The 14,692-nt window shown below is 43.8% G+C and overlaps 1 protein-coding gene across 7 annotated transcripts in view; it reads right to left on the bottom strand.

Annotated features, from left to right (window-relative positions):
* Positions 1 to 304: 304 nt before the first annotated feature.
* Positions 305 to 14,692, bottom strand: part of Eya1 (EYA transcriptional coactivator and phosphatase 1) — a 140,844-nt gene continuing 126,456 nt past the window's right edge. For all 7 annotated transcript variants that reach the window (XM_048420437.3, XM_087897241.1, XM_087897240.1 and 4 more), the window contains 2 exons: positions 12,416 to 12,516; positions 305 to 2,291 (listed from right to left, as the gene is read on the bottom strand). In XM_048420437.3, coding sequence (XP_048276394.1) covers positions 2,211 to 2,291; positions 12,416 to 12,516 — 182 coding nt within the window. In that variant the 3' untranslated portion in view covers positions 305 to 2,210. The remainder of the gene's footprint in view (positions 2,292 to 12,415; positions 12,517 to 14,692) is intronic.

Raw genomic sequence — 14,692 nt, forward strand, 5'->3', positions numbered from 1 at the left:
TTAAGTGGGCAGATCTATGCTCCGCAATCCAACATAATTTATGCTTAATTCTGTTCTATCCTCGATAAATTTGAGTGAGGATTCAGTTGGTGTAGTCTAGGGAAATAAAGAACTTTTCCGCTCTCCAGTCCTTATGATGACCCAAGACCCAGCTGTCGCCTTCCAGTTCAGCTCCTGCAGGACTGATAAAGCCATCACCGGGTTGTCCACATGACTTCCTTTGGCTGCAGGGTTCGAATGCAAACAAGATTCTGTGCCTCCACATACCCCAAACCACAAAGATGATACTGACATTCAAGGAGCATACAGTACCACACAAATCAAGTTTATTAATTTAAACACAAAATTAATGAAGAAAAAAATCTGTACACAACTGTGGACACAACAAACCTTTTTTTTTTTCTTTTAAACAGTAAGGCCAAGATCAGAGCTGTCTTTTCAGTCTGCACCAAGCAAAAACATCCAATGAAGAGGCGTAAAGACTGTCCGCTCCTGTCTATGCCAGGTGAGGCAGGAAACGGATTCCATTCTTCACGTTAGCAATGTGGGGAATTCACAAATGACTAATTTTAGCAGCAATGTGGAATTTTAGAAAAGGAAAAGGCAGCGTGGTTTGTTTGCTACTCTGGGTCAAACCCAGTCCCCCCAATAAAATATTAGACAAACTTGATCCAAAAGGTAATTTCACAGCAACACAAAGCCGAAGATGAGAAGGACTCCTGCCTGCATAAATTCATCATTTTGGAAGAATCTTTCCTATGACATGACAAACACGGTCATTTGTCATCAACCCCGCCCAGCTGCAGACTTATGTCTTTCATGTCATAAGTAGAGAGCAGTGTTGCAACATTAGTGTGTGTGTGTTGACAGCCAGACACCCACACTGGGTACTGGACCTTCTCTGGGCAAGGAGGGCAAGACTGAGTGCAAGGGCTGATGGGAAGTGTTGCTGATCCGGCCATGTGGCAATGTCCTCATTGACACAAACAAGAAACCCAGACACAATAATCATTCTGAGCACATGGAAACTCTGCTAGGCTCCAATTAATTTTATTAATAAAATATATCTATTATCTATATTCTTTTTGTGGGATGAAGCATTTGAATAATCATTCTTTTCCAAGTAGTTACATATAATACATTAGTGTGGAAATGAGAAAGCGAAGTGGGCCGGAAGACTTAAACCCTTTCTCAGTTATGAAACTGCTCTGTCATGTTTATCAAGGCCCTTCTATCCAACACTCAAAAAAAAATAGAAAAACTGATGGGATAAAAGATTGGGAAATTAAAATCCTTGTTGACACTTGACATTCATGCTTTTGGTCTTAGATAACATTATCAAAAAGATCCATTATCTACAATATTTATACCCAATACTTAGCTAAGGCACTGCAGGAGTCTGTGCCCAAGCTTCCTAGAAGGCATTTCAACCTCAGAATAGCATTTCCCTAAACAGAATGCAAAAGAATCATCCATTATTACAAATTTACACCAAAAATTCTTTCTGTACACGATTGTCTCAGTGATGTACATTTTACATGTTTAAATTAGACATAGTTTAAGCTACTTTGCAATCTGCTAAAATTCAAAGGACTTGCCGTACTGTCAGGCAAAGGCCTTCCTTTAATTGATTATGCTATCGCCCCTTCAGCTATTTGATACTGAGAAGTCTGTCTTGGTGAATTCTATGTTATGTGAGTTATACCTCAGCAAATCTGTTTTTCAAAAGTCTTTTCATAAATAAGTAGTGATGTACAGATGGCCCCGGGTAGGAGACATCGAAAAGTAAACCTTTGAGAAAAATACCTCCACCGATGTCCAGGAGACACCCTTCAGTCTTTACTGTGGAATCAAGTTTGCTGGGTTGGAGAAGCTGTTTACGTCACATTTGCTGAAAACCAAAGTGTCTGTAGGTCTTTTCTTCACAGGTTTGAACCATGTAGCTAACGTAGCCAAGACGCATTACACTGTGCTAGAATATTCTCATGGCTTGCTTCCACCGAATTCACAGTACTGGAGTCAACAGCTGTTCTGAGGAAATACACATGGTCCTCCATTCACCTCGAGGGTAGCAGTCAAGACCACAGCAGCCATGCCTCCACACGTGGGAACGGCTACACTCTGCAGTCCAGCACTGACACAAGACTGAGGTCTGCTGGATTGTCTCTGGCCACAGGGCAGTCGCGCAGTGTCGAGTTGGCACAAGGTTGTTACAGGTACTCTAATTCCAAGGCATGATGCAGGGCCATGAGGTCCGAGTGACTGGAGACTCTCCAGAAGGGCATGGCATGCTGCAGAGGGCAGACATATGGTAAGGGCAGAGAGTCTGATCAGCATAGACCCCCCCCATTTCCTGTAGAGAGACGCAGCCATGCTTACCCTCATCTCCCTACCGTAAATACTGCCAGTTGGCATAGTCACGTCACATATACTTAGGACACAAATCTGCCTCCCCATCCCATGAACAATTGTGTGAATGTAGTATCCATTTCTTCCTACTAGACCGCCATTGTGACTTGAATGACAATTCCAAACTTGAGATAAAAGCTACTGAAAAGAAACTGGTGCTTTTTGATATATGTCCTTGGTGGCTGTCAATGTTGAAAGTGTACACAGCTTATACTTTGTAGGTTGAGAAGTTTTCCTTACTTGGCAATACTTTACATTTTTTTTCGAAACATAATTGTGGCTACCAAGGTTTTTCCCTTCTCCTGGCGATTCGCAGGGCCGTGTGACCTCCGGCTCCCTGGAGACTCTGCACTAGCTCTGGCTTGAGGGGATAACTTAACAAGAACCTGGTTCTCTTTGTTATGGTGATTCCACTTGTATTCAAAGTCTTAGCAGTGGGCCCATAGCCTGCCTCTACTAGCTGACCCTGCCCGAGGTGCTGGGAAGCTTTTATCTTCTCCTCCTGCTCCTGGATGGGAGGAGGCCTTGCATTTTCGATCCCTCTAGCCCACTGGTATATATACTCGACTTGAGTTTAATAAAGTTGCCATTTACTCTGGTAAATGAGCAAAGGTCTTTTTTGTGTGTGTGTCTCTTTTTCAACCCTCAGGACAATCGTCCATTCTCGTGGGCCCGAGTTTGGGAAAGCGCGCAGCCTGAACCGGGTGTGGGTATCCATTGGAAAGTGCAGACTCTTACACATAATCTTGCACATCAGTGAAGCAACTTTTCTTTTTCATGACTATTCCATGCGGGACGAATTGTAAATGAGCATCTAAAGTTGGTGTGAGTGTGTGTATCTGCAGTTGTTTAAGCCATTAAGACACAAATCAAGCTCTAACAGGACTGTCTGGGAACCCCTGAACAAACCAGTTGTCCTGGAAACAGGGTGTCCCTCCTTCCGGGGAGGCTGCAACAGACTTCTGCTCGGGAGCATTAGGCAAAGTACTTATGCAGCAGTAAAATCTTTCTCCAAGAACAACGTTCTGTTTCCTTCACAGGAAAACAGATTTCTCTCATACACATGCATGATTTGTAATTATAGTTCTGAAGAGTTTGAGGAAATTTCATAAGAAGTGGAAAATCTGTCATGGAAGCTGGATTTTAAAGTCAGGATGTAGTCTGCTATAGCTCATAAAGCTGCTATACAATGGCACATACATTATTTAATATACTTATAAACAATATGTTAATGTTGTTAATACGTTCAAATTACCTGCTAAAGTCTTTTATTGCATTCTCTAACTCTAATATCATGCATTCCAGACTCAGCCCTCTGACAGGCATTCATATAGCTTTGTTATGTGCCAATAAGAGAATAGTCCAGAAATGAATGCCTAAAATCTCCACAGATATGTAGGAAGACAGCTCCCTTGGCCATATTAGATTGTAACTTGTACTGTGTGTACTGTGGCTCATTTATTTATTCAACAAAGATTCTCTTTTGAGTTTTGGGCCCATGGTCTAGTAATAAAAGAGTCTGAGACATAGAAGGTGCCGGCTCACCCCTCAGACTGTGAAACACGGGAATTCATCAGTGTGCTAATATGAGAAAGTACACAATTACCTTTGCATAGGAAACTAGGGAGATTCCCCCCACCCCCGTCCCAAATGACAGTTGAGCTGAGTGGGAGGTGAACATTTGGAAGGAAGCTCAGATGGCCCTGTGGCTTGAGGCACAGATAAAGGAGAAGCCACGGATACTGACTACCTGTGTGAGAAAGATACAGCTGGCTGAAAAAGTCATCTACTACATGTAAAGTCTAAATCACTTCATTGATAATAACAACTAATGCTCCATCGGCTGTTCTGGGAGGCTGTGGGTAAGGTGACCCAGTGGTAGTACCACTATTCTACTGTGGAAGGAAGAGAAGAGAGAGGTTTAAATAACAGCAGTTAAGGACTGAAAGTAAGATCCCTACTGGCTCTGGGCTAAGTCTGGAGCCTGGATGCTACAGCGCTCCCTCCCTGCTCCCTGTGGCCTGTTCCCAAAGCTGCTCAAACGAACAACACAGCGCAGGCACACGTAATCCTGTCTCCCACAGTGTTGATAGCAGATACTGACGCACAGCGGAGGGTGACAAACTGATCACCTGCCATACAGACAGCTTTCCTCCTTTCTCTTATTATAACAAATCCCTGCATATTGTAAAGCACGCTAGGACTACAGAACCATGTACATAAATACAAATCACTTCTTTCCCATATCCTAAAATGACCACTGTGAGCATAGCTATACTACGAAAGATGTATGCACAAAACCAGGCATATATATGGCTTTCACTGTGCAGCATGCTCATTCTAGATACATAATGTCTTAAAGAAAGCTCTCCATTGTCTTAGCTTGCAGTTTACCTAACTGCCCCCACAGTAGCTATATTTATAAGACTTGTTTTTGTAGTTTGCTTCTTCATATCTTATTATATTTTTAGGTCTTATTTTAAATTGGTGTGTGTGTGTGTGTGTGTGTGTGTGTGTGCATGTAAGTGCAGAGCTCAAGTTACAGGCCATTGTGAGCCATTCCACGCAGATTCTGGGAATCAAACTTGGGACCTTGGCAAGTGTTCTTCACTCCTGAACCATCTCTCCAGACTCTTCTTGGAGCTATTGTCAGTGACTCATTCCCCAAAGCTTCTGTTCGCCTCTATTCACCTTATTAAGTCTAGGTACTTCAGGACGCTAGGAGCATGCTGAAAACTCTTTAGATGGCCGTCTGGAAGCTTTAGAACATCCACCTCTCAAACACATAAACTACCGCAGAAGCAAGAGGGCTCTGGAGGTAAGCATGTTTGCCTCAGATAGGTCCCCTTTACATACTGCTACTATCAGTTCAAATCTGAAAGTTACCAGTGTACTGTGGAGGAATGAAGTGAGTGACAAGGACATTGAAAAGGGAACTGAAAAAAAAAAATCCCGGGACTCCCCTGACACATGGTTTAGGTGTAAAACAGGCACTTTGATTTGTAGGCTGCAAAAGCAGTTCTGGGAACTGTGTCTCATCCATACAGGAATATTGGATGCTAGCCTAGAGCACACTTAAGAGTATTTAATTTGAAATCCAAACACAAATATCTAGAAAGAAGAATTTATTCCCGGAGCCCCGAGTTAGAATGTTTCCTAGCATTGAGAGACAAGGAACTTCTCTCTTCCCCTTTAGAGCATTAGTAAACTCAAGTCAAGCTGCACCCTGAAAACTACACCTCGGAACAAGAAAGCTTAGCTCAGTGCAGGGGCATTGAAGCTGCTCCCTGAATAAACCTGCCAGAGGTTTGGATGAGAGCTGACAGACTCTAGAGACAGCGGTACTGAGACTGTTAGCTCTGGCCTCAGCACTGCCTGCTCATCGGAAGAATGGGTAGTACCGGCTGCTGTGGGGAGAGTTTCAGCCATCATAGGACCAGAGGAACTCTGCACAGTGTCCACAATCAAGTGGGTGCTTAATAGGAAACAGCCTTGCAGAGAAGGCCAGTTGACTCTTGTTAATAGCGCATCAGACCAATATTACATGGGGTAATATTTCCCTACCCAAGTACATGCCAATGCCAAGATTTGACACTTGATCCTATGGGGGAAACTGAGTGCTACGAAGTGTATGTGTGTGCGTATTACTCTTGGCCACTAAAATAAATACTTCTTAAATAAAACCAGAACGATAGGGTGCCAAAAGAGGAAAAGAGAAGCACATGGCTTTGAAGAAGTCTTCCCTTAGCCAAATGAAGTTCCTTTATGGCACCATTTTCCCAAAGCTGCAGTCATCAGTAAATGGAGTAGTTAGACTGAAGGATGTGGTGTTGTTTCCAAGCCTATGGTTCAAATAAATGCCATCACCTGTGGTACCCCATAGCCGAGCCAAGCACTAAAGCGTGACACAAGAGCGTGCCCCCATGGCTCAGGATCACTGGGCAGACGAGGCACATCTACTGAACCAGCTCATCACAACCAGAGGCTGGGTGGGAGTCAGAGTAAAATGATGAATGCAAAGAGAGGGAGGTTCAGCCGCAAGCTGGGCCTACTCTGAGCTGGAAGAACAAACAAAGCTCGAGGGGGCCGGGCTGATGGGCAGGAGTGGGACTTCTGCTTAGGTACAAAGGGGAGGAGATAAAGGGTGCCGGAAGCATCTTCTATAATTAGCCTGGAATGTCCTTAGGCTGGAATGCCCTGCTCAGTACACAGACCAATAAAGAAGGAGGCCTTTCAGGGGAATGCCCTGAGACTATAGGTGAATGAGCTTAGATTTTTATCTGGTAAATGAATGGGAAGGGAGGCTAATACTTGCTGGATGCCTGAAAACACAAGGAAGAAGGGATTTAAAACTATTCAGGGTTGGGAGAAAGGGAGATTTGGAAGTGTGGCTAGCTTGTTACAGAGAAAGCTGGCTTGTAGCTAGGGCAGTTGAGCAGTCTGTGGCTGGACGACTCCTGAATTTATTTGGTGAGGCCAGACACTGAGAGAGGCAGGGTGTGTGTGACGGAAACGGAGATGATCACCGTCCCTAACAATAAGGAGCAGACACGGGCAACCAAGCCTAGAGAAGCACAGGCTTGGGAGTCCACAGAACCAAAATCTGTCCCAAGAAGAACACACATGTCATTTCTGCTCTTCTTGCCATAGGCACAACTCTTCAAATCGCCTTCGCTCTGAAAGTCTTCATTTATCCTTTCTGGTTATACATGACATCCCTCATATAAAAAAAGCTATATGCACGGCTGTTCCCATGGAAACTGAAGTTTGCACAATTGTTAAAAACGCATTAATAAAAACCTCTTATAACCTAAGAGCATCTCCTTGCTGGTGCAAACACTGCGCTTTCGGGAATGTACTCACAGAATGTTCACTGAGGAACTGCTTGTAACACTAAATGCTGGAACCCGCTAGACACTCTGTCCCAAAGGGCTGGTAAAATAACAGGAGCGCATTCACACGGTAGCACACTGGTGTGGCCACTTAAGGGATTAGTGAAGCAGTGCTGTGTTCTGGTACAGATAGCCGCTGGGACAGATCGCTCAGTGAGAGAGGAGAGGAGGAGAAAGTACGCAGAATCACCATCTGCGTTTCAGAAACGTAAGGCCTATCTGGGCTATGCACACATGACTTCTAGGCAGTTCACAGAGAGAGGCGCAACTCTGTCTGCAGTTGTAAATAAAGAGACCAGAGACCTCCAAAGACTGATGAGTCTAACAGCTCGTGGTAAAGCACACTGCCCAGCACTGCCCACTCAGTACCTGTGTCTCTGCTTCCCTCTAGGCTGGTGGTTCTCAACCTCCCTAATGCTGCGACCCTTTAATATGGTTCCTCATGTTGTGGTGGCCCCCAACCATCAGATTATTTTCCTTGCTATTTCATAGTTGTAATTTTGCTGTTGTTTATTAACTGTACATATCTGTGCTTCCAGATGGTCTTAGGCAAGTCCTACATAAGGGTCCCTCGACCCGCAGAGGGTCAGGTCCCCCAGATTGAGAACTGCTGCTGTAGGTAGAGAGAGCCAAGACCTAGCATGTATTATGTGATAAGTAAGTATGAACAAACCGGGCAGTAATAAACTAATCTCTGCTTAGTGTTCAATCTGTGTTCCTCTTAAATAAAAAGCAAAGAATTCGACTGTATTACAAATGTTTTTTTTTTTTTTCCTTTTTCTTTTTCCCCAACAAAGGTTGCTTTCTCTGGAGTTTAAAATTAGGCACGAATGGCCAGGTCCTCAGCTTAATTTTGAATCTCAGCAGGTTTTAGAGTGCACATTTAAAAGGGACAACTTCTAAATGGAATTTTAATGGGGACACAGAATAATGGGTGCAGGCCATTTTTAATCACCATTCACCAAAGATTTAACTTAGTCTCTAAAAAAAAAAATCTAATCTAGCAATGAAAACTAGATATCACTCCTTAATCATTCTGATTTTTAAAGTTATACCCATGCTTAATTATTTCTCTCAAATCATGTCATATCCTCATTTCTCAGGAAGTACATACAAATTAAGGAGTTAGATTGAATTACCTAGGAAAGCCGCCTGCACTCGCAAAGAGAATCTAAATGCTAGAAGGGTCAGCAACAGACACCTGGAGAGTTGCTGGCTGGTTTCTGGCTTTAAAAAGCTGCCCCACCCCCACCCCACCAGCGGCAGAATAGGATTTGGGTGGATAGAAGACATCTCTATGGGGAGGAAGGGAGACTGCATGTTTAAAAGAACACAGAAAACTGAGAAGCCAGCTAAGCAGTTAAAATTGGTTTGGAAGAATGGCAAAATGTTATGATTTTGATTGGAATGCTCAACTGTGTAGCTCTTCATAGGGGAGGGGCACCTGCTCGTTGTTAATTCTGTCTAGTAACTTCAACCACTCCATAACTAATCTATCAGAATGACGGCGAGCTTCAGAAGCAGAGAGCCACCATGGTGCAGGACAGGTAAAACAGAGCTCTAGACGCCTGTATGCGAACATCGGCCTGGAGGGATGGCTGAGTGAAGAAACAGCTCCGGTGGAACACTCGGGAAAGAAGACGCCAGGCTGTGTCTACTTCATTCACTGGAGAAACAAACGTGTCCAGTATTTAAGTTTAACAAGCCATATAACTTTTTAAAAATGAAGTCTTAACATGCTTGGAATGTCAGAGTTTACAGTTTGAAGGACCACTGTCTTCAAATCATAGTTTGGTCAATACCTAGCTATCTGATTTAGCCATGCTTTTTTTTTCTTGGTTTGGTTGTGGTTTTCCAGATAGGCTCTTACTCTGGTGCAGGGGGCCTTGAGCATCCCTTTGCCTGCCTCAGTCCCCAGTGAGTCCTGGGGGTACAGGCGATGTCACCAGGCCTAGCTGAGTCTGTTTTCTGCAAATGGGTCAAGGAAGACACTTGTTTGTAGCATCATTGGGAAGCTATTATGAGATATTGGAGGGAAGTGCCTGAAAATGGGAGGGGGGCTTGGATGGAGTTTTAGATCTGGTGGCCCATGCTTGCGATTGAGCACTGATCTTGCCAAAGTGTGGGTAGCCATTTTTTTTCATGTTGTTCCTTTGACCTTGTCTATGCATTCATCTTACAAGGGACACTGTGGCTTTCTGCTCTTCTTTCTCCCCTCTAAGTTAATTATTAGATAGTCTTCACATCTGGGCACAGCTCGGCTCTAAAGATACTCGATATATGTCCCCAATTCTCAGGTGCCGGTCTCTTCCTTCATATATGAAGAATCAGTACTTAAAAATTAGTTTCTTTTAAAGGCTAGCTCAAACACTGTCTTGAAAAGGCTATCTAGTCTGTTACACTGATGGATTGAGCTGATGGTTTCCAAGGTTTTGCAAAGTACAGGAATCCGACCTTCAGAAAGCTGACTTTTTTTTACACACACAGGCAGGTTGCAGGGTCCAAGGATCATCTCTGCTCCCTCCCCCACCCCACCACATACATCCATTCACTCTCAAACATCAAAGCAAAGACCATTCATAAATAAAAGGTCAAAGAGAATATTCATTGCCGATTTCTTCCTTGTGTAAAGAGATAACATGTTTGAAGATAAATAGTAGAGATCATTGTATTTGCCCTTCGAAGACAGAAACTGTCTCCTTATTGCACTTTTGAATTATTAAATCAGGACCAGGAGTGCCTGCCTTCCATGCTGTGCTCGCCAGGGCTACCCATCTCAGAAAGAGCTTGGAAAGACCTAGGAAGAGACATGCTTACAGAGGGATTTTACCTCACTTTGCATCTTATGTGAACACATTTACATCCCTCCTTCTGTGAAACTCAAACCAGAAAGCCACACTCTGGTAGCTTTCTCTTGAAACTAAAACTTGGAAGACCCAGCTTGGAGGGCAGTTGGAAAGCTGGTTCAGGGCCACAGCAGATTGAATTAATTCCTCAGGAGGGCCACGTTGTTCAGAAGGGCAGCTCTTCGCCTGGGCCCTTCTGACCACTAGGAGGTTCTGTGTACAGATGCCCTTGGAATTCCAGAAGCTTTCCAAGGAAGGCAACCTGAATTTGGAATGTCCATCAACCATACTTCAGTTCCCAGGATTGAGTTTGGGGAATTCTAATTTAGTCAAAACTGACAAATGTATCCAGCAACAGTCGTGGCTCGTATGTAGCATTAGCAGGCCAAGTGTGTGCAGGGTGCAGTCATTGCCAGGCATGTCAGGGGCATCTTCATGGACAGACATAGAGCCAGTGCCTGTGCTCTTACTGGAATTCAGAGACAGTGGAGCCGAAGAAAACCATCTTCAGGATTTATGAAAAGGCTACTACATGCCACACCTGACAGTCAGTTCTACGTCTAAGACCTGAAATTTTGCGTGACATTTCTAACTGGAAAAAAGGCAAAAGAACCGAACACACTGTGTCCATCATGGTGGTGAAAACAGATTTCTACGAAGGAGTTTGTGAGGAACGGAGGGACTTTAATTTGCATGGGAGGATGCCCTTGAAGAAACATGGAGTATAGCCTGTACCAAGATTTAGAGATGTATAAAAAAGCTAGAGCTAGAGTCTCTAACAAAAAATCTCCACTCCAAGATCACATTCAGTTATCACAACAGACATCCATAATTATTTGAGTAATCCTAACTGCCATTTGATGTCTTCATGGGAGTCACATGTCTTAGTGAATCTAATTGGTCAGAGAGAACAAGGAGCTAGGTGCTGTGATGATCCCCACTGGGGAGTCCGGGTAAAATAAAACAGAAGACTTAAGAAACTGGTTCAAAGCCACAGACTAGATAGACAGCAAAACCACACATCAAATGTAGCCCGGACCAGCATACAAGCTATTTCCATTACTTTGTCTCCAGTTCCAGTGAAAGTGAGCACTATTACAAAGAAAACCCCCAAAACGCATGATGTATGGCACGAGTTTTGAGAAATAAGCCAGATAATGACAGAGGACTTGGGAGAAACTATTCTGGAGGAATGCACTGGGCATGGAAGAGGAGAGGCGTTAATGGATTGAGTATGTCTTCCAGGGTTCACATGGTAGAAATAATCCTCAATTTTCTATGGTGATATTAATGGAAGGTGGGAACTGTAGGCAATGGTTAGGATCAGGAAAATTGAGTTTATGATATGAGTGGGCACTCTATGTAAAAAGGAGCAATGTGGCATTAGTGACTTCCTACAAAAATGATGAAAGACCTTGCCCTGTAGCCACAGGGATACCCTCTGTCATTATAATATAAAGGGAGGGTCCTCACCAGAGGCTGATGCCATGCTGGTCAATGTTTGAGCCTCCAGAACTGAGCCAAACAATCTGTTCTTTATAAACTGTCCAATCTAGCATTTTTGCCATAGTAACAGGAAATGGACTAAGGCAGCAGGTCACCAGATGAATGTGATTGGGTGGAGGAGAGAGAAAGATCGGGGAGACAAGCTGTGAGCAGATTGTGAGGACCCTGTGTGCCACATAGGGAATGATAGGGAAGGGACTCCTCTCCTTTAAGTCGCACAACAAGATACCAAAGGAGATAGTTTCTGCAAAGGGAATGCTAGAATTACAGATGCAGAAATCGAGACACCAGCAATGGGACACAGTGCTTGTCTTCAAGAGACGTTTACAGTCATGGCCACCTCCCCTTTCCAGGCAAGGCAGGTGCTGTCCTTAGGATAAAAGAAAGGCTCAATTCTTCTATGGTAGCAAAGTCACGCCATCTTTGCTTGCCAGACTGGACTATTGGCAAATGTCTTTCCATTTGAAAAGGTCTGCGTCTGCATCAGGATTGGGTAAAAAGAAGCAAGCCACCTGCCAATGTCTTTCCTGTGTGCAACGTGTGGATACTACCTGTGTTCTGGAGAATGCCTGCAAGGCTGGGCTTGCCTTTCTTACCCACCACCACTTGAACCGCTCACTCTTGTCAGTAGGGTTCTACCCTGGCCCTCTCCGTCTCTACAGTTCTCCACATTTCATAGTCTGTGGTAGAAGAATGTCCATGTGTAAAACGAGCCAGTTCTGAGGACGGCAGCTACAAAGGGTATCCCCTAGGGAGGCTTACCTTTTTCGCCCCTTGCTCTTCTTCCACGCCGTCTCCTATGACGACATACACCACTTTCCTTCCAAACCTTTGGATTATCCTCTCAAAACAGCTCTCCTTTCCTAGTGGGCGAGAGCAAATTACAGATGTGTAACAGCTGGGTGAACCAGTTTGATGATGCTGGGAAGTGTTAAACGTTTTGTTCATGTTTCCTATTCGACTGATCCCACCCAAGGAAACAAGTCTCACCAACTGAGTGATGGGAAGACAGCACAGTGTGGTAAGGGTTGGGAATTCATTGGCAGCATGTTAGTTGTCTCTTGAAAACTTGGCCTAGGACTCATGAGGCCAAGACAGCTATCAATGTGGCCTAGCACAAAATCACACAAAATGTTGGACACCCCTGGCTGAAATATTCTTTTCTAAAGAACTTATGACATAAGCAAAACAGTGTGTGTATGTGTGTGCACATGTGCACAAGCGCGTACACTCATGCTGTGTTGTAGTAATACATTCTTTCCCCAGAAGCTGAGACTTAAAAGACATGTGATTTTAGGAGCCTATTCTAACTTGAATTAAAAACTAGTTATAACAAGCTGAACATATTACATAAATACAATAACCCAACTTGTGTTTGGAATAGCAAAAGAAATCAAACATTGGCATAGGCTTCTCCCTCCACTTGCAGGTTGAGAGAACGATAAAGCAAGGCCTAATGTTTTTGCTTAAAGATGACTCATGAATGTCCTCTTAAAATGAATACCAGGAATCATGGGCGTGGGTACTACACAAGACTGTGGCCACCTCACCCGGCCATCTCCTGCTCAACCAAGCACTTTCCTAGAGACAGAGCAGGATCCAGGTAACAGAACACCGTTATCTGTCTACTATCTTTCCCATGTCAGGACTTCCTCTGGGCTTGGTTGGCGGCTCTTCTGTCAGCACATCTCCGCAGCTAATGCCAGCATTGTTTCTTCTCAGAAGAGATCGGTGTTCCAGGTCTCAGCTGCCAATAAGGTCATTTTAATGGACAATGGGACAGTTTATAGTTCTCTCGCATGAATGGCTGAGCAGGGCCTGCACCCCTTTCAAATGGGGATCAGATATACACGTGAACAAATTGCTTGTTTGCTTAAACAAATGTCTGCTTTATATTTGTATTTTGCACTAAGATCTCTCGTTCGCATCTGACAGAATGTAATACAGCCAGCCTTAGTCTAAGGTGCCTTTCAATGCTTTAGCTTCCACTAAACTGTGAAATTTTAAATCACTCTAAGAAACAAATGAACAGCTTTAAAAAAAAACCCTCTGGATAGGAAATTACTTAGATATTTTGCAAAGCTATATTATTTTTGACTTGTGTAGAAAAAGGACTCAGTTGATTTTTATATACATGGGAACAGTTTTTTTTCTTTGTTCTTTATTTATTTCTTATAGTGTTAGGGAATCAGACCCTTTCTCACAGGTTAGGCTAATTTCCCCTGAGCTCGTTCCCTCAACCCCCCCCAAAAATCCCTTAAAGATTATTTGATGGTGAAGTTTTGGTGGGGAAAAAGAAACAAAATAAGTCCTGCCTGTGTACTGTCACCTGCAGGCTTTATTGCAAACTTTGGGTTATATCGAGTTTTCTTTCTTAACATGAAATATTAAAAAAATGAAGTTGGCGCCTTCTCTGCAATGACCGCCACATTGGTTTCATTCGATGACACAATAAACAATAATCACAGGACTTTCAATCTCTACTTTGATTACTTTTACTTCATAGATGTCTTAGCTTCCGAAGCATGAGTAGTTGTTAGACTTCAGATAGGCAGATTTCAAAGGTGGTGGGTTTGTCTGCCTAGGCTCTGCGCACACAGTGCTGTCAGGGTAAACCATGTTTTACTGGTTAATCACGGCGACGCTGACCCCCGCTGCTTAGATCCAAGGAGCTCCGCGTTAGCTTCCTTCAATACACACACAGGCCTTTAGCCTTTTCATCCAAAACTCTAGCCTGAGTGTGATATGCTCTGGAGCAATTGCGATGCCAGAGAGAGTCCCGGCCCCCAGGAACTTTATAATCTGGTGGGAAATTCACACTGTAAACAAATAAGGAGTTCTTTAGTGACCGACGAGTAAATGCTGCCGAGGAGACACACAGGGTTCTGAAGGCATGGGAAGATGGAGGTTAGACCTGAGGGAATCTACTTTTGCCCTTTGTCTTCAGAGAGAGTTAGCAGCCAGAAACGGCACCTGGGGGGACGGTATCCATCCTCCTGCTGTCTCACAGGAATATGTGGGGCACGAATGTCTGCGGAC

Source organism: Myodes glareolus, chromosome 16 (genome assembly GCF_982192425.1).
Source record: "Myodes glareolus chromosome 16, mMyoGla1.1, whole genome shotgun sequence".
NCBI lineage: Eukaryota > Metazoa > Chordata > Mammalia > Rodentia > Cricetidae > Myodes > Myodes glareolus.